Raw genomic sequence first — 26,148 nt, 5'->3', positions numbered from 1 at the left:
CTCCTCCCTCAGCCAGCAGCTGCTGCTGCTGCTCTCAGCGAGGGTCTCAGCCCCTGTGGACAAAGGAGCCAGCCAGGGCCCCTGGCCCACAGACAATAACCGGCCTCGGGCTCCCCTGCTCTCTCCTGGGCACCTGCTGGCAGGAAGATCCTGGGGGAAGGAGTGTGACCACCGGGAGAGAAAGGAAGGGAGGGTGCTACTGTAAAAGGCCCAGCTCCTCATCTCAGCCTGGGGCTTCCCTAGCCAGAACGGCACTGACAGGCCTAGCACAGAGCGGGGGCACGGATGGAAAGAAAGCCACCGAGCTCCTGTTTATAAAGCAGCCGGGAGACGTTTTGTACACACACACACACACTCACTCTCTCTCTCCCCCCCACAAGCCAAGGGGGGTTCATGGCACCTGACCCAGGGGGCAGCTCCCAGGAAAGGTTCCTACCCCAGGCAGTAATCTGGACTGGGGCTGGATAAACAATCCATGAAAGTGGAGCAGGGGATAATAGATCAGCTCAGTCACCTCCAGCTGCGCCTCCACCCCAGCAGCCCCCACGTTGTCCGGGGAGCTGGGACTCACAGACCGAGCAAACCCTTGTACTGCACAGCAGGGCCCTGCGAAACAGGGCAGGCCAGGCTGCCCCAGAGAGCGAGGGGGAAACCAGGGGAAAGCAGCTCAGGGGGCCACGAGGCTCCAGTAGCCACCAAGTGCTGGTAGTTCTCTGCTGGGGGGAGCAGGTGCAGGCTAGGCCCAGGTGCTAGCAGCACACTGGTAGGACACGGGGCCCTGGCTCTGGCCCTTTCCCTGCTGGGGAACTGATCAGAAACACCAGGACAGAGATGGGTCCAAATTAAAAACTTTTATTTAAATTCTCCTCAGTGCCCACTTCCCAACAGTAACCGGACTGGAGCAGCCGCGCTGCAGTGCGAACAGTGCCACTGGCCCAGTGACACCAGCGCAGGACACACCTGTAATAACAACTCGAGTGCCCCTCACCCCCCAGGCTCTGTGCAAATGGAAGCAGCCCGGGCTCTGGGTGATGCAGCCTCCCCAGCTCCTGCTGCGGGGAGCCACTTCACACTGCGTGGCGTCCCCCTACCGCCATGCCGCTCCCTGCCTGGACAGGGGCTCTGCCCGTGCCATCGGTCCGTCGAGTTCTTGTGCCATGGCTGGGCTGTGCCACCAAGGGCCCCCCACCCAGACAAAGTCACTGGCTGTTTGTGCCAGCTCAGGCCTGCAAAGGGGCCGTGTGCCCAAGAGGTGGCAGGAGCCGCCTGAGTCCCTTCCCAGCCAGCCAGGTGCTGCCCTCATTTGCGCCTGCCAAAGATGGACTTCTTGCTGGGGTTCTTCTCGCCCACACTCAGGCCGATGAGTAGCCGCGCCTTCTCGTCCTCCTCCTGCTGCTGCTGCTGGATGGTCCCGTCCGCTTTGTTCTCCAGCTTCCCTCGGGCCTCAGCCCCAGCAGCTGGCTTCAGGCGCAGCTTCTCCTTGATCACCTGCGCAGCGGAGAGAGGGTCAGGAGACAGCAGGGGTGGGGGATGGCCAAGGCTTGGCCTGGCTGCAACAGCTCAGCCAAAGACCTAACTAGGCCTCATTCCCTGGGGCTCCTCTGCACAGCCTGCCCCAGAGGCGGGGACTTGGCAGCAATCTGGGCAGGCAGAGTGAGCCTGGCAGAGAGAGCGGTGCCCGTTCCAGCCCAGGCATTTCCAGCAGCCCCACAGACACTCATCTGCAGCCTGTAGTCTGTAACCTATCATTTAAATCAGCTTCTGTACCACATGACTGAGGACAGCTGATGGGATGCTGATTTTTTAAAAAGGCTCCAGAGGCGATCCCAGCAGTTATAGGCCGGGAAGCCTGACTTCAGTACCGGGCAAATTGGCTGAAACTATAGTAAAGACAAGAATTGTCAGACACAGAGATGAACATGATTTTGGGGGGAAGAGTCAATCTGGTTATAGCAAAGGGAAATCAGGCCTCACCAATCCACTAGAATTTTTTGAGGGGCTCAACAAGGATGTGGACAAGGGGGGTCCAGTGGATATAGTGTACTTAGATTTTCAGAAAGCCTTTCACAAGGGCCCTCACCAAAGGCTCTTAAGCAAAGTAAACTATCATAGGATAAGAGGGAAGGTTCTCTCATGGATTGGTAACTGGTTAAAAGACAGGAAACAAAGGGTAGGAATAAATGGGCAGTTTTCAGAATGGAGAGAGGTAAACAGTGGTGTCCCCCCAGGGGGCTGTACTGGGCCCAGTCCTATTCAACATATTCCTAAATGATCTGGGAAAAGGGGTAAACAGAGAGGGGGCAAAATCTGAAGATGATACAAAACTACTCAAGATAGTTAAGACTCAGGCAGACTGCAAAAAGCTACAAAAGGATCTCTCAAAACTGGGTGACTGGGCAACCAAATAGCAGATGAAATTCAATATTGATAAATGCAAAGTAATGCACATTGGAAAACACAATCCTAACTATGACGGGGTCTAATTTAGCTGTTACCACTCAACAAAAAGATCTTGAAGTCATTGCGGATATTTCTCTGAAAACATCCACTCAGTGTGCAGCAGAGGTCAAAAAGCAAACAGAAGGTTGGGAATCATTAGGAAAGGGATAGATAGTAAGGCAGAAAATATCATGTTGCCTCTATATAAATCCATGGTACGCCCACATCTTGAACACTGCGTGCAGATGTGGTCACCCCATCTCAAAAAAGATATATTGGAATTGGAAAAGGGCAACAAAAATGGTTAGGGGTATGGAACAGCTGCCGTATGAGAGATTAATAAGACTGAGACTTTTCAGCTTAGAAAAGAGACGACTAAGAGGGTAATATGACAGAGATCTATAAAATCATGTCTGGTGTGGAGAAAGTAAATAAGGAAGTGTTATTTACTCCTCCTCATAACACAAGAACTATGGGTCACCACATGAAATGAATAGGCAGCAGGTTTAAAACAAAACAAAAGGAAGTATTTTTTCACACCAAACACACAGTCAACCTGTGGAACTCTTTGCCAGAGGATGTTGTGAAGGTCAAGACTATAAGAGGGTTCAAAAAAGAACTAGATCAGTTCATGGAGGATAGGTCCATCAATGGCTATTAGTCAGGATGGGCAGGGATGGTGTCCCTAGCCTCTAAAGGTAATAATTGGAGATATACCAATCTCCTAGAACTGGGACGGACCTCGAAAGGTCATTGAGTCCAGCCCCCTGCCTTCAGTAGCAGGACCAAGTGCTGATTTTTGCCCCAGATCCTTAAGTGGCCCCCTCAAGGATTGAACTCACAACCCTGGGTTTAGCAGGCCAATGCTCAATCCACTGAGCTCTCCCTCCCCCCTCTGTTTGCTAGAAGCTGGGAATGGGCGACAGGGGATGGATCACTTGATGATTCCCTGTCCGGTTCATTCCCTCTGGGGCACCAGGCGTTGGCCACTATCAGCAGACAGAATACTGGGCTAGATGGGCCTTTGGTCTGATCCAGTGTGGCTGTTCTTATGTTCTCTGCCCTGCCCAGAGAGAGACTCCCCACGGGCACAGGCCCAGCACCACTCAGGGGAAGGTGAGGAGGGCACCGGGGCTCCTCAACATGACTGACAAGAAAGGGGCTATAAGTCAGTCCCCAACGCTAACAGCTAAACCCAGAGTGCTCCAAGTGCCTGGGGCAGATCTCTCCTCTGCTCCCCTCAGCAGGGGGAGGTTCCGGGCCCTCACCTGTGCTACCAATGCCTTGCGGCTGTCCCGCTTCACTGCCATAGCAAAGTCCAGCCACGTCCACGTGTTGTTGTGATACTCCAGGCACGGCAGCACCAGGTTCAGGTCACCCCAGTCCACGCTGTTTTTCTCGCCCTGCGCCAGACAATGTATCAGACCCCGCGGCCAGAGCCAGCCATTCACGGGCTTGCTCCGCTGGCCATGTTCCTACAGGCGCGGAGCAAGACACAGCAGGCAGAACCCCTGGGCTCAGCGGAGAGATGGGCTGGGGGGACCCAGGGCAGAAACGGACACACAGGGGAGTGTGGTGGGGACTGTGCTGTGGCCCAGGAATGGCCTCCTCCCCTCTGCCCCATGGCTCAGGAAGAGTCCTGCAGCCCAGCCAGCCAGATGGCAGTGACAGTGCATAGGAAGGAGGCAGGGCCCCCTGCCCCCAGAAGTACCAGGCACCCTACAGCACCCATGGGGCACAGAGAGGAGAGGCAGAAAGTGAACTTCAGCTCAGCCCAAACAGGCAAGGGAAAGCCATGAAAGCAGCCACTGGCAGCCCTAGGGACAGGGACAGTTGAAGGGACAGGGCAGCCCCTCACACAGAACCCCTACAACTACACCCTCCGGGGCTGGCCCAGCCCCGGCACACGCCCGCAGCTGTCCCCTCCCTCCCCAGCACCCCGTGGGGCCAGCCCCGCCCCAGCACCCGCCCACGGCTGCTCCCTCCCTCCCCAGCACCCTGTGGGGCCAGCCCCGCCCCAGCACCCGCCCACGGCTGCTCCCTCCCTCCCCAGCACCCTGTGGGGCCAGCCCCGCCCCAGCACCCGCCCACGGCTGCTCCCTCCCTCCCCAGCACCCTCCGGGGCTGGCCCAGCCCCAGCACCTGCCCACGGCTGTCCCCTCCCTCCCCAGAACCCGCCGGGGCTGGCCCAGCCCCAGCACACGCCCGCAGCTGCCCCTCCCTCCCCAGCACCCTGCGGGGCTGGCTCTGCCCCACCACATGCCCGCGGTTGTCCCCTGCCTCCCTCCCTGCCCCCTCGGGGCCGGCCCCGCCCCAGCACACGCCCGCAGCTGTCCCCTCCCTCCCCAGCACCCCTGGGGCTGGCTCTGCCCCTGGACGCCATGCTGGAGGCAGGCACTGACCTTGTAGCTGACGCAGAGCGGCACCTGCGGGATCTTGATGTAGATGAAGGAGTTGTTCATCGCCGCACGCTCCTTCATCTTGTCAATGTCGTCCACGGGGTGCTGGGAGGGACGGAGCCCGACAGAATCAGCAGAGCAAGAGAAGGGGAAGAGATGCACAGCTGGGCACCGGACCAGTGGGAAGGGGGCGTTGCTCATTCAGGAGAGCAGCCAAGGCTCATTCTCTTCCCTGCCACGTGCCCGGGGACCCAGGTTGGCACCCCCTGGTCTGCACCAGCTGCTCAGTGTGCGGGTAATGAGCGAATCCTTCACAGCCCTGGGGCAGGACAGCCCAGCCCACTGCCCCCAGGCACTGCGGGAGCAATCGCTGGCTCTAGACTGTCTGAGCCCCGAGACAAGCGGAACAGGCGCTCCTGGGGGGAGACTCCCCCGCAAAGGGCAGGGGGGTGGGTACCTCGGGGGCTTTCCGGAATGATCTCCTGACCCCTGACGTCCGGTTCAGTCCCTGAGCGACTCCTTTCCCTGGGCCCAGTGAGTCTTCAGCCACTAACAGCTGCCTCGGCTTCACCACGGGCATCCCTGAGAGAGAAGGGAGCACTGTGGTTACCCAGCCCGACCCACCGCAGCAGCCCCGCACTGATCCCTGCAGCCTGCCAGAACCCTGGCGGGGCTAGGGCAGAGCTGGTGGAAACAGACCCCCTGTCCTGACAGACTCCATGGGACAGAGTGAGCCAGGTCCTTCGGCTGGTCCAATGGTCAATGACCCTCACTGCGGGAAACGGGCACCGTATTCCCAGTGTGGCTTCAGCTCCCAGCCCCTGGGTCGCGTTCAGCCTTTGTCTGCTGGACCGAGGAGCCCTCTCCGCTCACAGATCTTCCTCCAGGTGGCTATTTACAGACCGTGATCAAGTCACCTCTGCCTCGTCTCTTGGCTAGCACTGGCAGAGCGTCTCTCCCTTCACCGGAAAGCAGGTTTTCCAGACCTGAAATCACTGCAGCTCATTTCTGAGCCCTTCCAGCTGGCCCACGTCCTTTCTGAAGCGTGGACACCAGCACTGAGCACCATCCCCAGAATGGTCTCCCACAGGCCGAATGTAGTGGGAACACCTCCCTTCTCCTGCTCCACAGCCAAGGATTGCATTCACCCTCTTAGCCAGCCCACGCTTCAGCCGATTTCCACCATGACCCCACGGCCTTGGCAGAGCCCCCCCTTTCCAGAACTCGCCCCCCCGTAAGTTAGAGCTGCTTTCCTGGCTCCTAGCTGGAGGACCCAGCCTTTGGCTGCATTGAAAAGCAGGTTGGCCAAGGGCGCCCAGGTTCCCCGGTGATCCGCATTGCTCTCGAGAACTGTCCTATCCCACCATTATCCACCACTGCACCAGTCTGGGCCTCGGCTCCAAACCTTACCCCCAGGGATTTTATATTTTCTTCCACACCACTGACAAAGGCTGAGTAGCTTTGGGGTGAGAATGGATTTGGGGGACCCCACACAGCGAGGAGTCCCCATTTCCGATCCCCGTAGGGGGTCCCTTGGCCAGCCAGCGTGTACCCCATCGCTGCACTGAGTTAATCGGGGGGTCAGGCTGGCCTGTGCTAGGCCCCTCCCCTCTTTCCCACAGAGCACACTCACCCGTGGTCACCAGCTTGGATTTGTCCTCCTCATCCCCCACCTCCTCCTCCTCCACGCTGCGGCCAGGGAAGAAGAAGCCCATCATCCTGTGGAAGAACTGGTGCGTGAGCTGGATGGTCAGAGGCACCACGTTCACCTGCAAGAGGAGCCTTTCGTCAGGGCCACCCTGCATCACCCAGATACCCAAGCAGGATGGGTGCGCCTGCCCTGTCGCCTACAGCACCTCCTACTGGGGACACAGAGGAGCAGAACCCCCGCCCCAGGCCTGCCTACAGACCCCTGGGATCCACCTGTAGCCTCACCTCAAAATGCTCCTTGATAGAGATGCCTCCCACTGGCGGACGGACCTTGCTGAATATGCGCAGAGCCAGCTGCCGGCCCGACTGGCAGGAGCTCTGAGGTCGCAGCACCACCTGCAGGGCACAGATGGGAATGCAGAAATGGTGGGGGCCCAGCTCTGCCTGCCTCTGAAATCCACCCCCCCCCAGGCTGGCTGCTGCCCTTCCCCGCCCAGGGCCCCACTGCAGCCTCCCGCCGCCTGGCACTTGCCTTGTACACGGCGTTGGGCAGGAGGTTGTTCATGGTGACCCAGCCCAGCTCCAGGAGATGCTCTGCCGTGTCGTCCGACTTGTTCACCTGCAAACAGAGCCGTCAGCCCACGGACCCCAGCGCACCCCTTCCCCCCTCCTCAAGGGCGGAGCCCAAGCCTAGGTGCCACACAGGAGGGGCGCTGGTGCCCCCGCTGGGCCCGGTACCTTGCTGTACAGGAAGCGCTGCAGCTCCAGCTCCGCAATGCCCAGCTGCCCGTCTTCCTCGGTGAGGCGCCAGCGCGCCTGAGCAAAGTAGAACTCGGTCCGCCGGGCCACACGGACGTCCTCCAGCTGTTTGCGCAGCTCCATCTTGTTTGCCCGCTGCAGCTGGAAATCTTTAAAACACCTGCCCAAGCGGGCAAAGGAAAGCCGTGAGGGCGGCCCCGGGGCTAGGGCCAGTCGAAGGGCAGCCAGCCCCCCAGAGCAGCATGGGGGAGAGGCCGCCTGGGAGCCCCAGGGAAGCAGAGTTGGGGTGCAGTGGCGCGGTGCCTTTGGAAAGCGGTGGGACTGGGCAGCAGGTCTTGGGCAAGCTGCCTCCCTGCTCTGCACATCAGGCTGGCGGGGGCTGGTACCTGATGAGAATGTTCAACTCCTCACTCTCCAGCTGCAGGTTGGCCTTCTCCTGGCTCAGCTGCAACTGCAGCTTCTGGTTCAGCTCGAGCAGGTTCTCGTTCTTACTGTCATCCTGCAGGGACTGAAGAGCCAGCACCAGTCAGCACCTACCCGGCCCAAGCAGGCCGGCACCAGGGACCTGCAGTCCGCACACTAAGCCAGCCCCAGCCCAGGCCTCACCTTCATGATGGAGTACATCTGCTTCTCCAGCTGGCGGATCTGGGCCACGTGCTGCCTCACGGCCTCCTGCAGGTGCAGGATGCTGCTGCGCTGCTCCTCTGGGTTGCTGGAGATCTCCAGCTGGAACCGCACCCGCTGCTTCTTCTCGCTGTGCTCCTGAGGTCAGAGAGAGAGAGGCGAGGTGAGAGGTCTCTGGGGAGTCCACTGCGCCTGCGCGCCGCTCAGGCCCATGGTACCTTGCGCTTCGGCTCCACGTGCAGCAGCAGGTTGTTGACGATGTCCAGGATCATGGCGTATTGCGCCGGGTTGGTCGAGATCTCCAGGTCATGGTGGATCAGCGTGAAAGTGTCGACAGCTCCTGGGGAGAGAGGAGAGGAACGGGCGTTGGGGCAGCCCCTGTGACAGCCAGCGCCTGGGGGGCTGGTATAGTCCCTGGGAGCTGCAGAGGGAACTGCCTGTGGGGCTCACACACAAACAAGGGCCAGGGCTGGGGAGACCAACTCTGCCCCCGCCCCCACCCCCACCGAGAGCTCAGAGACACTACTGGCCCCAGCAGGCACAGACAAACCCGGCTCTCCAGCCCCCAATGCTCTGCCCCCGTGTGCCAGACAACCCAGGGCCCCATTGAATGGAGCCGACTGCAGCTGCCCTGCTCTGATCTGAGGGAGGTTCCAGGAGAATTCGGCACCGCAAGGCCTATGGTCGTGGCCTGTCCCCCAGGAGCTCCCCCTCCCCCCCGGAGAGGAGAGCAGAATGACCCAGCCAGGCGCAGGGCCGCACCCTCCTGTTTCTTCAGCAGGTCCTCCTTCTCCTGGTCGGCTGGGGCGTCGGGGGGCTTGATCTGCGTGGCCAGCTCCGGGTCAATGTCATGGCTGTAGCTGATGTAGTACATGCGACAGCTGCACCGGGAGATGATCCTCTGCACCTGCTGGGTCTGCTGGGCTTCCGAGGGGTGATTCCAGTCTGGGGGCCAAACCACAGGCAGCTGTCAGGGCCCCTGATTCTCGGACAGTTTGAGGCATCAGGGTGCCGGGGCAAGGGCGGGGACCTCTGGGATCCGAACATATGGTGGGGGAAGGGGATGCACGTAAGTCCTCTGGAGAGTCACCCCAGAATGCTGCCTCGGGCAGGGACCCCAAGCCCATCCCAGCGTGGGGTGCTCCGGCGGGGACAGAGCTCTCAGCTGGGCTGGCTCCGTTTGTCCCTCGGGTGACGCACAAGGACCAAGGGCCCAGCAATCCCCGGCTGCTGGTGTGAAGGATTCTTGGGCCCCAGGCAAGCAGGGCTCTATATGCTGACCTGTGGTGGTGCTGACCATGCCGCCCACGGCCTGCCCACTCTCCATCAGCTCCTGCACCGAATCCAGGCTCCTCTGCCGATGCTCCTCGATGTTCTTCACCTGGGGCAGGAGGCACACCAGTGACTGCCCAGGCCTCACACCCAGCCCAGCCAGAGCCAGCAGGCTGGGGGGCTTGTCCCCGGGACTGGCTTGGCACCCTCTCCCCAGCTGCCTGGCACTGGGATCCTGCCCTGCCATGGATTTAGGGGGCTCCAGGGCTGCCTTCACTCTCAGGCCTCTGCCTCTCAGCACCCTGGGGCCATGGCTGTGATAAACTCCTCCCGCATGGGAACTAAAGAGCCCCAGGCCCCCTACCCCACCTGAGCTGACAGCAACCAACCTCCAGCCACAGCTGGCCATCCTCCCTCTCCGCAGGGCTGCTCTCAGTGGTGGCGAAGTACTGCATGCCGTCCAGCAGGCAGGTCCACGAGGTCTTCTGCTTCAGGGTGTCTCCGTACCAGGCGGGGTGGTGCAGGCACTGCAGGAGCTGGGCCTTGGCAGCAGACACAATCACACAGCCCTCCGTCTCTGCACCACGCAGCACCATCTGCAGGAGAACAGGCCCCTAAGTGACCCTGCCAACTCCAGCATGGGGCAGCCGAGCCGGGAGACAAACCAGGGCAGAGGGCCTGCAGTGTCTGCCCCAGCGGCAGGGCCAGGGAAAGAAAGACACAGCTCAGTCACCCCCTCTCCCAGCAGGGGGCATTGCAGGGAGTGGGGCAGGAGCTCTGGCTGGCCTGTCCCAGAAGCAGCCTGGCTGGGACCGGGGTACCTGGCAGTTGACCAGCTCAACGAGGCAGTTGCGGGTGAAGATGTCATCAGTCTGGCAGGCGGCAATCCCACACAGCTGCTCACTGGCCCCCGACTCCTCCTCCGTGAAGACCACAAATTTATCGGTCTCCTCAATGAGCTTCTGCAGCATGTAGGCCCCTGGAAGCAGACAGGGGGAAGAGACGGGTCAGGGCGGAGGAGAGGGGGCCAGTCCTTGGCCAGCTGGCCGTGACGGGTGCTGAGGTGGGTCAGTACCATGGGGGAGGCCCCTGGGAGCAGACAGGGGGTCAGGGCGGGGGAGAGGGGGCCAGTCCTTGGCCACCTGGCCGTGACGGGCGCTGAGGTGGGTCAGTACCGTGGAGGGAGGCCCCTGGGGAGCAGACGGGGTCAGGGCGGGGTCAGGGGCCAGTCTCAGCCAGCTGGCCGTGACGGGCGCTGAGGTGGGTCAGTACCATGGGGGGAGGCCCCTGGGGAGCAGAGGGGGGTGAGGGCGGGGGACAGGGGGCCAGTCCTTCGCCAGCTGGCCGTGACGGGCGCTGAGGTGGGTCAGTACCATGGGGGGAGGCCCCTGGGGAGCAGACGGGGGGTCAGGGGGCCAGTCCTTAGCCAGCTGGCCGTGACGGGTGCTGAGGTGGGTCAGTACCATGGGGGAGGCCCCTGGGAGCAGACGGGGGGTCAGGGCGGGGAAGAGGGGGCCAGTCCTTGGCCAGCTGGCCGTGACGGGTGCTGAGGTGGGTCAGTATCGTGGACGGAGGCCCTGGGGAGCAGACGGGGGTCAGGGCGGGGGTCAGGGGGCCAGTCCTTAGCCAGCTGGCCGTGACGGGCGCTGAGGTGGGTCAGTACTGAGGCGGGACATGCGTGGAACGAGCTGTGCAGATCCGGGGAAGGGGGGGGGTGCCGAGCGGGATCCCGAGGGCCCCACCCAGGAGGCTGGGCACTCACCCCCCGAGGAGCCCCGCTCACTGGTGGTGCCAGTCACCCTCTGTGGGGGAAGGGCAGCAGACAGCGGGCGCCGTTTCAGCTTCTTGGCTTGTAGCTGGGTGTCGATCTTTAACCCCTTCAGCGCCTCGGTGGACAGGTTCCGCTTGAGCACGGCCGCCTTCTTGTAGCCGTCGTAGAGGCCGAAGGCGATGTCCCGGTTGGTGGTGGTCCAGGACGCCCGCAGGTCCACCAGCTGCAGCTGGTGTGTGTGGAAGGCGTCAGCCCCATCCCGCATGGTCAGCTCCTGCGGCCAAGCCGGGGGTCAGACAATGGCCAGGGCAGGGCGACTCCCCGCTCCAACCCGCCCCATGGCCAGTGGGTAGCAGCTTGGGCTGGGGACACCCGGGTGCCATTCCCGCTGGGGTGGCCTTGGTCACCTCACTGTACACCTGGACCAGCTGCCCCACCCCGCTGAGCTCTTCGAGAGGGTGACCAGCGGCACCCAAGGGTGCTGAGTCTGCAGCCAGAGGGGCCCTGCTCAGTTTCTCCACTGCCCCGAGTGCCTCCCTGTCCAGGGCTCACCCTGCAGACAGCCAGAGGCTCGTGCCCCCGCAGTCTAGGCAAAGCTAGTCGTGCCCACCCCCCAATCAGTCCCTGGTGAGCCGGCGGGTACCTCTTCGGCTGTGCGGCTGCTGTGCCGCTGGTAGGTGAGGGAGGACAGGCTCAGCAGGTGAGTTTTCTTCACCAGCGAGCCGAGCTGGTGGTCAGCGCTCTCGTCGCAGGTCGACGCCATCAGGTGCACAGTGACGAAGCTCAGGTCGCTCACCATCTGCGTGATGCTCCACTCCGAGATTAGGCGCCGCATCACTGTGCCAGCTGGGGGCAGGAGAGAGCCGTCAGCGAGGGGACCCTGCCCCTCGCTCCCCCCCCCGCCCAGGCCGGGCCCCCAGCCTCACCTTGGGGGATGAGCCGCTGAGTCCCTCGCGTGAATATGTGCCCCTGGCCGCACTCCAACTGGATCCCCCGCTGCTGGGCAAAGGAGGCCCAGTAATGCACCTGGGGGAGGACACAGGGCGCTGAGCCGGCTGCCACACTGAGCAGGGGGACGGGACGCAGGAGAGCAGCCTATGGGGGGGGGGCAGCCAACGGCCCATGCCACACTGAGCGTGGGGGGAGCAGGAGAGCAGCCGATGGCGGGGGGCAGCCAACGGCCCTCGTCACACTGAGCGGGGGGACGGGACGCAGGAGAGCAGCCAATGGGGGGGGGCAGCCGACGGCCCTTGCCACACTGAGCGGGGGGACGGGACGCAGGAGAGCAGGCGATGGGGGTGGGCAGCCGACGGCCCTTGCCACACTGAGCGGGGGGATGGGACGCAGGAGAGCAGCCGATGGCAGGGGGAGCCGCCAGCCCTCGCCAGCCCCAGGGCCAGCCCCGCGCAGCACAGGGCCCGGCCTCACCTGCAGCTGGGGGAAGAGCGCCGTGTAGGAGAGCTGCTTGTAGTGCTGCCCCAGCTTCTTCTTGCTGGGCTTCATGTTGCTGAAGAGCTTCCCACGGCAGATGGGGCGCGTGACGCTGGTCCAGGTGGCCCAGAAGTTCTGCATCCAGCGCAGGGTGCTGCTGTACAGCAGGATCCGGGGCTGGGACAGCTCTGAGAGCGACACACGGCAGCACTGTGACAGGGCCCCTCCACACAGGGCCTGCTCCCCCTCCCTCCCTCCCGGGGCGGGCAGAGCCCACGAGCACTCAGCTCGTCACCTGGCCAAGGGAACCCCGCCCGCTTCCCAAACCCGGCGCCCCAAAGCAGCAGCCACCAGAGCTCCTAGCAGGAACGGCCGCGCTCCGGTCAGTGGCTGAGCAGCAGCTGGCTTCCAGCAGCTCTGGAGAGCCCTGCGGGGCATCGCTCACCCCCGCCCGGCCGGGTCAGGTCCATCCGGATGGAGAGGTTGAGGTTCTCGGAGCGGAAGGCCCGGTACGAGTCATGGTGCTGCCCCATGGGCACCTCGGGCACGAACTCTGGGGAGCGCAGCACCACGCTGTGATGGTCGTGGGGGTTCCCATGGCAAAGCCACTGCAAGTCCAGGGTCATGCAGAGCTCAGGCAGGTGGAGGAAGCAGCAGTCGTCGTACCTGCTCAGGGAGAAGGTGCTGGGTTGCTCTCCGAGGGTCACAGCCCCCACCCGCCCCCAGTCCCTAGGCTGACACTCACTTGGAGGCTGTGCGGACATTGATGTCCAAGTCCCCCTTGAAGACGAACTGGCCAGGTCTCCAGAGGAAGGCCAGGTGGCTCCACTCCCAGTGCATGTTCTCGGTGGTGTTGTACGGATCCTGCAACACACAGGCTGAGTGTGAGGCCGCCAGGCCATGGGGGGTCCGGACACCCTGGGCAACCCCACGCGAGTCTCACCTCAGTGGCCAGCTGGTGCAGGTTGGCCTGCTCGATGTCCAGGTGCCAATCCCCATGGAAGAGCAGACGGCTTTTATCCCACCAGGGCAGGGAGGGGCTGGGATCCTCCGAGGCCTTGGTGAGGAGATCCACAGACTGGCCAATCAGGGTCCAGGCCGGGTCCCAGCATGGCCCCCAAACGATGGTGTACTGCAAAATCTCCGCTAGGGGGACAGACAGCGGCTCAGGGCAGCTCCTGGTCCCTGCCCCAAACAGATACAGCCTGGCCCAAAGTTACCCTCTGCACACCCCCCACAGCACTGCCCCAGCACCCCCAGAGCTACCCAGCACAGCATGTGGTTATTCTCCAGCACTGCCCACTCCAGCATCCTGACCCTGGGGGCAGGGCCCCAAACCCCAGGCGGGGAACAGGGACCTGGGCCCACCTCCAATCCGCCCCCACTCAGCTCAGAGGGGAACAAGCTGCTTCGCACTGACCAGCCTCAAGGAGGCTGCACCTGCACCCCCCTGGTGTTTCACGCCTGGCCCAAGCTCAGGGTCCAGGGTGCCAGGGATAAGGCCACCCCCAAATCAGTGTGACCCTGGCAGGAGAGAGGAGCTCCTCCAGTCCCAGCCTGGTCACCCAGCCACCCGCAACCAGCCCAACCCAGCAAGAGCCGCAAGGAGCCCCAGTCTGGACCTCAGCCTCGTGCCCGCCTGCAGGACTGGGGCCCCCAGAGCCCACTTACAGTGGAAGTCGTGGTAGAACTTCAAGGGAGGCATGTTCCTCTCCACAGCAGCATCCCCCCATGGCGCTCCCAGCTTCAGCAGCTGGCGGCGGCGAGAGCAGGCCTGGCCGCTCTGCTCCGTCCCGACCAGCCGACCCGAGAGCTGCCAGTCCCGGATCTCAAACAGGTAGCGTGGGTAGTCCCGGATCCGCACTGTGGGGCAGAGCGAGATCGCGCTGACTGCCGGCCCAGGGGGGCCTGCGTTAGACTCGTCCCCGGGGGCGTGGCCATTCAGAGCTACACCCTCTGCTAGATCAGGGGGACCCTACAGGGGGGAACCACAGTGCTTCCCACTGCACGTGGCCCAGGGGCCCGGCATGCCCCCAGCAGCACTTTCACACCAGGGAACCAGAGCCCAGAGCTGACGGGGCCTCGGGGCGGAGGAGCCCCACAGACACACTCACCGAAGAAGGTCTTGACGCTGCCCTTCAGCATGCGGCACCACTGGGTGACCAGCTCCAGCCCCTCGGATGGGAAGGGGCTGACGCTGTCCAGATCCCTCATCTGCTCCAGCACGCGCTCCACGCCGTGGAAGGACTCGTCGGCCAGGGCCACCAGCTCCAGGCTGGAGAGGGTCCAGGTGAGCAGGGCCTTCCGCATCGGCATGTTGGCGTACAGGCGCCGGGAGCGCTGGATGTAGATCTCAATGTTCTTCCTCTCCAGCGAGGCGTAGAGCTCCTCGATCTTGCGGGCGGGCAGCAGCTCGCCATGCTGCTTGCGCAGAGCCGCCACCTTGGCGTCCAGCAGCTGCAGCCGCTTGGCGCTCTCCTTGCTCTCGTCCTTCATCAGCTCGTAGTTGTCCCGCAGCTTCACCTCGAAGACGTCGTCCAGGAAGACCCAGGAGAAGTGCTGCACCTTGAGCAGGAGGTCCGGGGGCAGGGCCGGGCTGGGAGGGCGGCCCCGCCGGTGCAGGCTCTTCAGCCACTTCTGCACGCCCACGGCCTCGTCCAGCGTGCGGGAGAAGTCGTACTGGTAGGGGAGCTCGATGACGATGCTGGCAAAGGAGAAGGCCCAGACCCGGTTGCGCAGGGTGCGCAGGGTGGGGAAGGGGCTGCGATGCAGGATCATCTCCTCTAGCTCCGGCAGCAGCTGCACCTCCACCTCCTTGAAGCTGAAGATGCTGTGCTTGTCGAAGCCGGCGGCCAGGTCAGGGCAGTAGGCGTGGAGGGCACTGCCGTGCCGGCTCACCGAGACCCGCTCCGCCACCAGGCTGATGTAGCTGGCCTCAGAGACGAAGGCCGTGACCTTGGCGGAGCTCATCTCCAGCGTCAGGTTGAGGACTCTCTTTGGGGGACCCTGGGCTGGGCTGGGGGGCTTGCTGAGGCTCCCTGGCTCAGCGGCCTGGCGCTCCAGGGGGAGGGAGGGAGCGCTCCATTGGCCCAGGGTGCTCTGCAGCATTTCACGGCACTGGAGCGTGGCTAGGACGTGCTCATACAGATACATGTGGTCAGGTGGGCTCCAGAGCAGGGTCAGGCCCTCGCCACACTGGACCTAGGGCACAGAAGGGGGCAAGCAGGCCTGGGTCTCTGCTCTGCTCTGCCAGCAGCCCTTAGCATGCCCCGGGGGCCGAGCCTGCGAGGGCCAGAGCAGGCAGGGGCTGAGCGGGCTCTCCGCACTGCTCTGCCAGCCGCCTTGCTCCTGACCTCCCCGAACCCCCTCCCAGTGCCCCCCCATACACTCCAGCCCTGCCAAGTGCTGCAGCAGAGGCCTCTGGCCATGAGGCAGGGTGTGACACAATGGACAGGGCCTGGCTGAGAGCCCAGCGCTCGCCCTTACCTGACGGCCCCACTGATGTCCCAGTCCGAGTGGGAACGCCAGCAGGCACCCTGACCCGCTGGGTCACTCAGCCGCCTCGGACTCAGCCCACAGGCACTGCCGTCCCAGGTGCACTCTGCCAGCAGCGGGCCCAGCACCTACCTCCAGGGAGTGGATGCTGCTGTGGTAGGTGAAGGAGAGCATGGAGAGTCTGAGGATGGGGCAGCGGATGGCTGGGGCTTTGCAGCAGGGCTGCATCTTCTCGGAAATGCTCTTCACCAAGGCCAGCGCCATGCCCTGGACGCTAACCGTGCAGCTCTCGGCACTGCCCAGGGCAGTCAGTGTGTCCAGCCTCACCTCCGAGGCACCTGGCAGAGACAGGAGGTTACCTCTGGGGGCAGGACAGGGCACAGCCCTCCAAGCCCCCAGCATGGGGCAGTGCGGGGAGGACCAGCAGCTGCCAACAGCCAGGCCGGGACAGGGACACCCTCCCCTGCAAAGGGCTGGTCACATCCCGGAGCCCAGGGAGAGAGGGCGGCCGAGTACCAGGACAGTCCGGGGGGGGGCAGGAGGCCCCGGGAGGGACTGTGGACAGCCAGGGGCAGGGGCAGTCAGCATGGGAGTGCGGGAGGCGGGAGAGCTCGGCCGGGTGTTTCAGGATCTCCAGGGAAGGAAGGAGCAGTTGGTGGGTTTGTCCTTCAGACGCCTGCACAGGGGGCTACTGCCTCTGGCTGGCTGGCGCAGCAGATCCTGCGGGATCCCGGCTGCCCGCCCATGGTGCTGCCCCTGCCCAGCAGCCCCACTGGTCACTTACCCACCAGGCTGGACAGTGTGAACAGGTTCACATCCTCCACCTTCAGGTCCACCTTCCAGAGCAGGCCTGCGGACTCCCCCGCGGAGGGGGCTGGCTCCACTGGACGCTCTGCCTGGCTGGCCCCTGGCTGCAGCAGGGACAGGACCCTGGAGAGGCACTTGGTGCAGGTGTCTGACGACTCCACCTGCAGCCCCTGGATGGTGCAGTCCAGGAAGAGCGTGTCCGCCTGGGTGCTGGACGTGCCCAGGGGCTGGTTGTAGCTACCCTGCAGGGGGCACAGTCCAGTCACTGGCTGGCAGCTTCTCACCCCCAGCCCAGCCCAGCCCAGGCAGAGCCCCTCCCCACTGCCCATTGCAGGGCCTGGGGGAAGGAAGCCCCCCCGCTGCCTCACAAGGGAGCTGCGCCCATGCCTGCTGGGCGGGGGGAGAGCTGACCCTCACCCCTCCTCTGGCAGGCTGCCCCTCTCACCTGCAAGTTGAAGGAGTCAAGGATGAGGGCCTCTCCCCACACATGCATGTTGGGAGGGTGCGGGGCCCTCTGGATGTGCGAGTCGTTTCCCACACGCCAGCACAGGTGGTCGATGGCCAGCACCCCCCGCTGGTGCACGCTCTGGGGGCGCAGGTGCTGGTAGTCTGAGGGCACAGAGCAGGAGGTGAGCATGGGCGGGGGCTCTCCTGACCCCCCGCTGCAGTGTGCGAGGCAGGGGCCAGCCGTGCCCCCCTGGGGCTGGGGACCAAGCTGCTACCTCACCCCCAGAAACAGTCCTAACCCAGACCCAGGAGCTGAGGGACTGCCGCAGAGGTGTGTCCATCCAGGCCTTCCTGCCATCCCCTCCTGCCCCTCCACGCCATGCTGGAGGGCCCCAGCCCAGACTCGCCTCTCCTCCGCCAGCTGCAGGCACTGCCCTGGAAGCCACAGAGCCCTTTCCAGAGAGGGGGCCCCATGGGCATGACAGCAGCCAAAGGCCAGGCCATGCTCTGCCCAGGCTGGGATGGCATCCGCCCGGTCATGCCGCAGGCACCTACCTGCAGAGATGGTGTTGAAGCCCAGTGCGAAGGGCGGCGTGTCCCCCAGCTGCACAGAGATGCTGACGTTGGACAGGGAGGCACAGAGGATGATGGGAGCCAAGATCTGGGGGCAGCTCCTGCCAGAGGGTGAGGAGGGCCATGGCATTAGTGACCCTGAGCCCCCTGCTACAGAACAGGCCCCGGAGGGAGCTCCTGTCCCAGGGCCTCAGCAGGCCACACGGCCAGCCCAGCCCTGCTTCTCGCCTGCAGAGACACCGAGCTGTGCAGCTCCTGCTGAGTGGAGGGAGCCGGGCCGGGCCGGGCCAGGGCAGGAACACTCCATGGGGCAGGTATCGCACCGCACGCAGCACCTCTGGGGCCCAGGCGGTCACCGCTGGCCAGGGTTGGCAGGCAGCTCTGCAGGGGCAGGTTACCCCGGCTCCTCCGCGGGGCTCAGCGAGGTGAGTCCCTCAGGGGACAGACCCCAGGGGGCTGCATTTACTGCTTCCCAGAGCCCAGCATGCAAAGAAAAGGCTTTTCACATAAAGGACCCCCAGGCCTTCCTGTGACTCAGCAGCCAGCCCGCCAGGGCCCCCCAGTGCGGCAGGGCTGGGAAGGGTTTGGCTCGGGCCCCTCAGGCTGCTGGCTGACCCGCGCGTGGCCAGGACCTGGGGTGGGTTGACGCTCTCACAGCACTGCTTTTCCCCTATGCTTTGTTATGCTTTGTGGGGGCTGCCTGGCGACTGGCAGACATCGGCGTAGCCCCGTCCGGCGGGAGAGCTCTAGGGCTTCCCTTGGCTGGGAGCCTGCAGCCTCAAGTGGATGCCCTGGAGGAAGCTGGCGGGGAAGGGAAGGTGCAGTTAACCTTGAAACCGGGGCAGTGTGTGTGCTGTGCCCAAGCTCCGAGGGAGGCAACCAGGGCTGCTGAGCGCCCTAGCTGGAGAGCATCCATCACCCCTCCCAGGGCCCACACGTACCTTCCCCTGCGGCTCTGGACGGGGGCCGGCATGCCAGTAGCCCGGCACTCCTGGGCCAGCAGGGTGAGCCAGTGAGAGAACTCCTGGTGGCGATAGTGGACGATGCAGGTATTGAGCAGCACAACAGCTGACAGGTCTATGGCCGTGACCTAGAGATGGGGACGCGGGAGGTGTGAGTGAGACCTCTTCCCTGCTGCTCATTTGCATGTCAACAGGCCCAGCCAGCTCCGGGCCTGCGGGCACCAAGGGGCAGCGTGGCACGGGACACAGCGGCCAGAGTCCCTCACTCACCTGCACGCTGGCTTTCAGGGAGCTGAGGCACACGATGCGCTGGCGACTCTGGGACAGCAGCAGGCCATCTGTGGGGAGAAGGGGCGGCAGAGTCACCAAGCAGGGCCCTGGGCATTAGCCAGCCAGCCACTCCCACGCTGTGGAGCTGGAGTAGCCCCATCCAAGTGGGCAGAGAGTGGTGTGGGTCTCCCCTCCTCCTCCCACGGTCCCCTGGACAGAGCCACTCCTCCGCCAGAAGCCCCCCCACGCTCACCTTCCAGCAGCAGCTCTGTGCTCATCTGGCCCAGGTCGGAGGTGAGCGTGAAGCTCCGCAGAGGGATCTGCTCCTCGTCTCGCTGATACAGGAACTGCAGCAGCTTCAGGGTCCACGTGAGGTGCCTGAACCCACAAGAACTGGAGCCAGGCCGAGTCACAGGACAGCCACCCAGCCCCTCCTGCCCCAAGCCACAGCCCACTGGTAACCAGCATGGATCCCGGGCACGGCCCAGCCCTGCCCAGCCCAGCCTGGGGCAGAGCGCTCCTCACGGCCTCAGAAGGGAGGGGCGACCAAGGGAGCCCAGGCCATGCTCATTCCGTCCTCACTCCAGAGCCACCTGGAGCCTGGCCCGTGGCCTTCTCACCCACAGCAATCCTGCCTCCCCCAGGCCACTCACGCCTGGAGACCCTCGGGGAGGGGACGCCCAGCAGAGGGGAGCCAGGGGAGAGGCATGGGCCTCAGGAGAGTGCCTGCAGGGGGGGGAGGGGTGGCAGAGCAGCTGGGCTGGGCATTTGGGCCTGTCATGGTGCCAGCCCTCTCGCCCCATTACCTCTGCTGGCTGTTCACAGACAGCACCACGTTGGTGTTCTCCAGCTCCACCTTCGCCTTGCTGGGGATGAGCTGCAGAGTGCACAAGCTCAGCAGAGGCAGAGACTTCGGGGCCTCTCCAGAGCCTGGGAGCAAGGGACAGACCTGGTCACAGGCAGGAGTCTCGCCCCAGAGCTCCCACTCCCCCACAGCAGGAGGCAGTAATGGCTTGACCTGCCCAAGGGGATCCCCTGGCTGGGGCCTAAGAAGGCATAAACCACCCCCATGCCCATTCTGCCAGACACACGCTATGGGGTGCAGGGAACAGGGGGGCCCGGGGCACCCTCTCCCCTCCCCGCGGTCCCCAGAGACTTCCCAGGGAACATGGCTGGCCGACCTGGGGCCAGGCAGCCTGGCTGGTCCCCTGCACCGCTGCGTCTCACTCCGCTGGCTGCCCGGCGCAGCAGCTCACTGCAGAACAGCCCCTCGTGCAGCTCTGCATGCAGGGTCCACACGCCCAGGCTGATGCCCACCAGCTGCCGTTTGCTCACATTGACCTCCATGGAGAAGGTGAGAGCCAGGGCCAGCTCTGCCAGGCACGTGTCATCCTGTACGGGGGGACAGAGGGTCGAGGTGAGCGAGATGACATCATGGGGGGAGCCCGTGGTGATGGGGGCAGCTTCCAGCCACTCCGTTTATGTGCAGCCCCAACCAGTGCCCACGGGCAGCCTGGTCACAGTGCAGCGAGCAGGAGGCGGCTGTGCCCTACGCCCCCCGCCCCGAGGCTACAACCCCACCTGCTAGCACCACTCGCTGGGCTCCAGGACTGGCCAGCATCTCCAGCTGGGAGCCCCTGAGGTTCACTCTGTGCCTCCTGGTGCCCCACCATGCTGGGCTCAGGCGATAGGCAGCATGACCTCCCCAAGAGCAGGCGCTGGGGCCTGGCTGCTGCAGGGCCCCCACCCTGGATACTCACCAGCTGGCTGCTCTTCAGCACTTTGCTGTTCACCTGGGACAGGGTCACCTCACAGTCCAGGCTGGGGGGAGAGCAGAAGAAAGCTCAGACCAGACCTGGCAGGCACAGAGGGGCCCTGCTGCCTCCTAGCCAGGTCTTTCCAACTTGGGGTCTGTGCTACAGCCCCTGCTCCCAGATGGAGCATCCATCCTATAGCTGAACCACGCAGCAGGAGGCTGCCATCTGCAAGAACTAGGCATCACACAGGGGCTGGGGTGCTCTCAGTCCCTGGAGGCAGAGGGTCAGGATGCTATGTTCCTGGGGCGCCCTCCAGTGGCCACAGAGAGCTGCTGACCAACAGAGAAGGGGGAGGAGATCAGGATTTTAACAGCCCTGGGGAGAGGGCCAGGGTAGCGTCAGTAACCGTGGAAAGGATGTTGCCAGGAAGGAGTCCCAGTGGCAGGCCCCCAGCCCAGATCTACAAGGCACAGGGTGGGAATGGTCCCCCAGGGCAAAGGCCACAACAAGGCTCTCCCAAGCCAAGGGAGCTGTATGTGGCCATTACCCAGCCCTGGTCCCACAGGCCAGAGCAAGGTGGAGTTACCGCTTCCCGTCGCTGTCCAACAGCAGGCGCGTCCTGGTCACCTGGATGTGCCACAGAGACTCAGAGGTGGCCACATGCAGAACCATGATGTTGATGGACTCCACGTGAACCGAGAAGAGCTGGGAGCAAGGGGGCCACAGTGAGGAGTGTCTGCCGGGAGCTAGGCCTGCTCCCCACCCACCCTCCTCCTCGGATCCAGCACGCGGAGACTCACCTGGCTCAGGACTCTCAGCAGGGAGGGTTTAATGGGCAGGTCTTCCTTGCTCTCCTCTCTGCCGCCCTCAGCTGGAGCCTCGGGGAATGGGGGCCCTGCTGCTGGTACCTTCTGGAGATCTGTACGGACCCGTACCTCGCCGAAACACAGCGCGAGGTAGCGTCTGCACAGGGGAACAGCGACAGGAGGCATTACTGCCGCTCAACACAGCCTGGATGGCATGAGTCCTTCCCCTACATCAGCCCAGCCACCCATGGTGCCCCCGTGTCCTGCCCCCACACAGTCTACACATCCAGGGGAGTTTGAGAAGAACACCTGTGCCCAGGGGCAGGGCAGGTGCAGGCACCAGCCCTCCAAGCGCATGCTTGGGGCGGCAAGCCACGGGGCGCTCTGCCGGTCACCGCGAGGGCGGCAGGCAGGGTGCCTTCGGTGGCTTGCCTGTGGAGGGTCCGCTGGTCCCGCGGCTTCGGTGGACCTCCCGCAGGCATGCCGCCGAATCCGCAGGACCGGGGACCTCCCGCAGGCAAGCCGCCAAAGGCAGCCTGCCTGCCGTGCTTGCGGTGGCAGAATCCCTAGAGCCGCCCCGGCCTGTGCCCAGAGACAGCTGGTCCCTCCTCACGGCAGAAAGCAGCGGGTCGAGCCCCACAGGCAGAGCTGGGGGACCCTGGCAAGCGAGCAGGGTCAGGGTGGAGCCACACTCCCAAGCACAGAAAGGAGAGCGAGGAAAGAGCCAGGGCAGGTACTTACGGCAGCTCATGGCTCAGGAGTTTACTGGAGATCCAGACGTTGTCAATCTCCTGCAAGGACACACAAGAAAGTCAGTGGAGCTACAGAGCCTAGCTTCACCCTGTAATGCTCACCCATCCGGTGTTCTCTCCTTCCACCCCCAGCACCCATCACACTGTCCACATGGGGGAGCATCGGGGCTCTAGTACGGGGGGAGGAAGGGGCTAGGGCCAACAGTGGGGCTAGGTGGAAGGGACTAGTCATGTGGGGGTTCACTCCAGTGGCTGCATGAGCAGTTGCCATGAGATCTGAGACCTCAGCGGGTCACTGTGGTAGGAAGGCAGAGGCCTCGTACACCTGGAGGAGCTGATCCCCGTCACTCTGAGAGCCACTAGTACTACTCCTGGGAGAATTCTGCACCACTAGGCGTGCACGGAATTCATGTCCCCTGCAGATTTCTTTGCTTCCCCGCAGAAAAATGGCTTTCTGATGGGGAAGCACAGGGAAGCTGCAAGAGCAGTCATGCAGCACTCCCTAGCAGAGACGGTTCATCATTTCAGGCACCCGGACCAGGTAAATCACTGCAGGGCTGGGGACACCCCAGCCAGTGGCTCTTACCCAGAGCTGGGATTAGCTGCTAGTCCCAGCTGGGCTGGAGACAGAGGAGAACAGGACTTCCTCTTCCCCTGCAAGAAGTGGCTGGGGCTGTGTCAGATCCACCCCCAGAAACGTCCCCAGCTGCAGGAAGCTCAGCGTCCTCCCCTGCTTCCTGTCCCCATTGCTCCTCAGCTGCCGAGGGAGGGGGTCACTGTACGGGGAGCTGCTCCTGCATCCTCCCAACCCGTGCATCCAGATCTCCCATACTCAGACACTCCTGCCAAGCCTCACCCCATAAACCCAGAACCCCCCTAGCCCTCCATACCCAAACCCCACCCCACTGAACCTCAACCCCTGCATCCGGAGCCCCCTGCACCCAGACCACCCCCGCACTGAGCTCCCTGCACTCAAACCCCCACTCTGATAAGCCCCACCCGCCTGCACTAGCCTGAGCCCCCACATCCAGACCCCCATGCCACTGCCCCCCAACTAGCTGCACACAGACCCCCACCCCACAAAGCCCCATGCCCCCAGCACCCAGACCTCCCTGCTGAGACCCCCCACACCCAGACCTCTCCACTGAGCCCCAACCACCTTCACCGGGAAGCCCCTGCAGAGTCCCATTGCCCCAGCACCTGGAAACCCCCCAACAAGGCTGTGTGCATCCAGATCCCCTCACATCTAACCCCCCCCAATGAGCAATTTGTTGGCACAGAATGCCCTCAGGAGTGTAGTACCCACCACCGTCTGCTGCTCTTGCTGGAACTTAAGGCTGATATTTTGGAGCCAAAAGAACCCGAAGGAACCAATCTTCAGCTCTGCCCGGAGCCTCTGACGGCACCAGTTAGTGGCCAGCCGGCACACAAGCCACCTGCAGGCAAGTCAAAGAGAGATCGGGTAAATGCCAGCTCTCAGAGCACCCCGGGGGGGGGGAGGGGGGGGGAAAGATCCCTGTCACTCCCAATCCACCCTCTGCCTGCAGCTCAGGGAACAACTCAAACTCCCTGCGGGTCCAGCAGCAGCCCCATGGAACAGGCCGTGGGCAGGGCCTGGATCACTGAGTCTCTGCAGCACCCACTGCCACAGGGCCCTAATCCTGAGTGGGGCCCTGCCACCATAGAAAGAGCAAACACTGGGCGCCAATGCGGGAGGGGCAGAGTCTGCCCTTGAACACAGCACGGCCTGGGCAGTGCCAGCCAGAGGGGGAAGCAGGGGGACCACAAAGCCTGTGCCCAGAGCCAGGCACACAATGGCCTGGGCAGCGCCAGTCAGGGTGCTTGGGGGAGCCTCTGTCGGTCTCTTGTGGGGGGCTACACAAAGCCAACCCCAGGGTGTCTGGGGCAATGGGCAACTCCCCAGCTGCACAGTCCTGGCCCCGAATGCACCTCTGGGGAAATGTGCCAGGGCCTCAGGCTGGGGGGCCTGGTTCTTGGGGTGGTGGGGCCCCCAGGGGACCCACCCCAGTAACTAGAAATGACAGCGGCTCCAGTGGGGCAACTCCAGGCTGGGGTACCCGGACGCCAGCCCCTGCTCACCTTGGTGCCTAACCCTGCCCCCCACTCACTCCCCAAGTCCTCTGTCCCCCCGTGCTTGCCCCACACCCACTCCCACGCACCGGGCCCCCGCTCACCCCACACACACCCCAGCCCCCGCTCACTGACCCCCATACACACCCCGGCCCCCGCTCACTGACCCCCGCTCACCCCACACACACCCCGCCCCCCCCATACCCCAGCCCCTTGCTCACTGACCCGCCGCTCACCCCACACATACCCCCAGCCCCCACTTAGCAGCCGCCCGCTCACCCCACACACACCCCGCCCCCGCTCACCAGCCCCCGCTCACCCCACACACACCCCGGCCCCACTCACCCCACACACACCCCAGCCCCCCACACACCCCTCACCCCACACACACCCCAGCCCCGCTCACTGACCCCACTCCCGGCCCCGCTCACCGGCCCGGCCCAGCACCAGCGCGCCCAGCAGCAGGGCGAGCAGCGCGGCGAGCAGCGGCAGCATCGCGGCCCCGGCCCCTCGGCTCCTGGCACCGGCCCTTCCCCGTCCGCGCCCCGGGCCAGGAGCCGCCTCCGCGGGGCCGACCTGCCGCGAACCCGGAGGCCGGCGCCGGAAAGGCGGAGCGGCAGGGCCGACAGGGGCCTTCCCGGAGTGACGGGCCCGATCGGCTCCGGGGGGATCGGATCCGAGGGGGGCACTGGGGAGATCCGCTCTTATGGGGGAGGATCGGCTCTGAGGGGGCGCTGGGGCTCAGCTCCGGGGAGGGCGCTGGGGAACGGCTCAAGGGGGCGCTGGGGGAACTGCTCCGGGAGGGCGCTGGGGAGGAACGGCTCAAGGGGATCGCTGTTGGGGAACGGCTCCGAGGGGGCGCTGGGGATCGGATCCGAGGGGGCGCCGGGGGAATCGGCTCTGAGGGGGCACTGGGAGATCCGCTCTTATGGGGGAGGATTGGCTCTGAGGGGGGGAACGGCTACAAGGGGGGCGCTGGGGGGGATCGGATCCAAGGAGGGGTCCCAGGGGGGAAATCGTCTCTGAGGGGGGCACTGGGGGGGATCGGCTCTGGGAAGGGTCCTGGGGGGGAATCAGCTCCAAGGGGGGTGCTGTCGGGAGCACTGTGGACTGAGGAGATCTGCTCTGACAGGGTGAGGGGTGCCTCTGTGCCTGGGGTACCACCTGGGCTGTGAGCCTCAGTGCAGCTTGGCCACCGCCCTCATCATGTCACCCCCCCCCCCTCAAACTCAGGGTCCCAGGAGGGAAAGACCATCCTGTGGCCACCCTCTTGCTATCCCGTCCAACCCGGGCATGCACACGTGGATCCCAGCTTTGCTCTGCACAGGTCCGATACCGCACCCATCACCATGGCACCCAAGCAACTATTGTCATGGCGTCCTAGTACCTATCGTACCTGAACATCCATCGTCATGGGATGTGAACAGCTACTGCCATGGTGTCTGAGCACCTGTCCCCACAGGATCTTAGCACCCTTAATGATGTCCAGGCATCTGTCACTATGACATCTGAGTGCCCATCACCATGGCAGCAGAACACTCATCAGCATGGCATCCAAGTCACCATGGGGTCTGAGCACAGAGCATCTGTCCAGGACCAAGCACCCACTGCCATGAGATCCAGGCACCTCTTTCACCCAAACTCAAGGTTTAAGCTGATGGGACCCTACCCCTTTAAAAAGTCTGCATTTTGTGTCTAGCCAACTGTGCACTAACCCATAGCTGGAGCATGTCTTTTTCCACTTCTCTCTCCAATTTATGTGAATTTGGGACTGAAAACTGGAATCCTTATTCACAGAATAGACACAGGCTGGGGAACAGGGCAAGTTTGCTTCTCTCCCTGT

General features: G+C 63.8%; 1 protein-coding gene across 5 annotated transcripts; it reads right to left on the bottom strand.

The window, feature by feature from the left end:
* Positions 1-836: 836 nt before the first annotated feature.
* KIAA0100 (KIAA0100 ortholog) lies at positions 837-25,791 on the bottom strand. 5 transcript variants are annotated; one of them, XM_039508433.1, is made up of 39 exons: positions 25,702-25,791; positions 23,521-23,650; positions 22,204-22,253; positions 21,457-21,619; positions 21,243-21,361; positions 20,660-20,720; positions 20,081-20,291; positions 19,706-19,829; positions 19,153-19,292; positions 18,900-18,967; positions 18,609-18,757; positions 17,650-17,768; positions 17,093-17,256; positions 16,625-16,889; positions 15,973-16,178; positions 14,460-15,546; positions 14,017-14,208; positions 13,289-13,491; positions 13,091-13,209; positions 12,791-13,011; positions 12,343-12,533; positions 11,841-11,940; positions 11,558-11,760; positions 10,906-11,188; positions 9,965-10,122; positions 9,533-9,739; positions 9,153-9,252; positions 8,634-8,816; positions 8,090-8,211; positions 7,854-8,009; positions 7,634-7,755; positions 7,227-7,407; positions 7,021-7,107; positions 6,774-6,884; positions 6,472-6,607; positions 5,296-5,420; positions 4,842-4,943; positions 3,708-3,842; positions 837-1,488 (listed from the first exon to the last, which is right to left on the bottom strand). In XM_039508433.1, the coding sequence occupies exons 1-39, from the start codon at positions 25,707-25,709 to the stop codon at positions 1,300-1,302; spliced, it is 6,690 nt and encodes a 2,229-aa protein (XP_039364367.1). In that variant the 5' UTR covers positions 25,710-25,791; the 3' UTR covers positions 837-1,299. The 5 variants fall into 5 exon arrangements, with proteins under 5 accessions (XP_039364367.1, XP_039364365.1, XP_039364366.1 ...); XM_039508431.1 differs by lacking the exon at positions 25,702-25,791 and adding an exon at positions 24,742-24,919; XM_039508432.1 differs by lacking the exon at positions 25,702-25,791 and adding an exon at positions 24,742-24,918 and having other exon boundaries at positions 19,153-19,277.
* Between the last annotated feature and the right edge of the window lie 357 nt (positions 25,792-26,148).

The sequence above is a fragment of the Mauremys reevesii genome, linkage group 20 (assembly GCF_016161935.1).
Source record: "Mauremys reevesii isolate NIE-2019 linkage group 20, ASM1616193v1, whole genome shotgun sequence".
NCBI classification, from domain to species: domain Eukaryota; kingdom Metazoa; phylum Chordata; order Testudines; family Geoemydidae; genus Mauremys; species Mauremys reevesii.
Note: the sequence above shows the minus strand (reverse complement) of the source record. Positions and strands in the feature narration are given on the sequence as shown.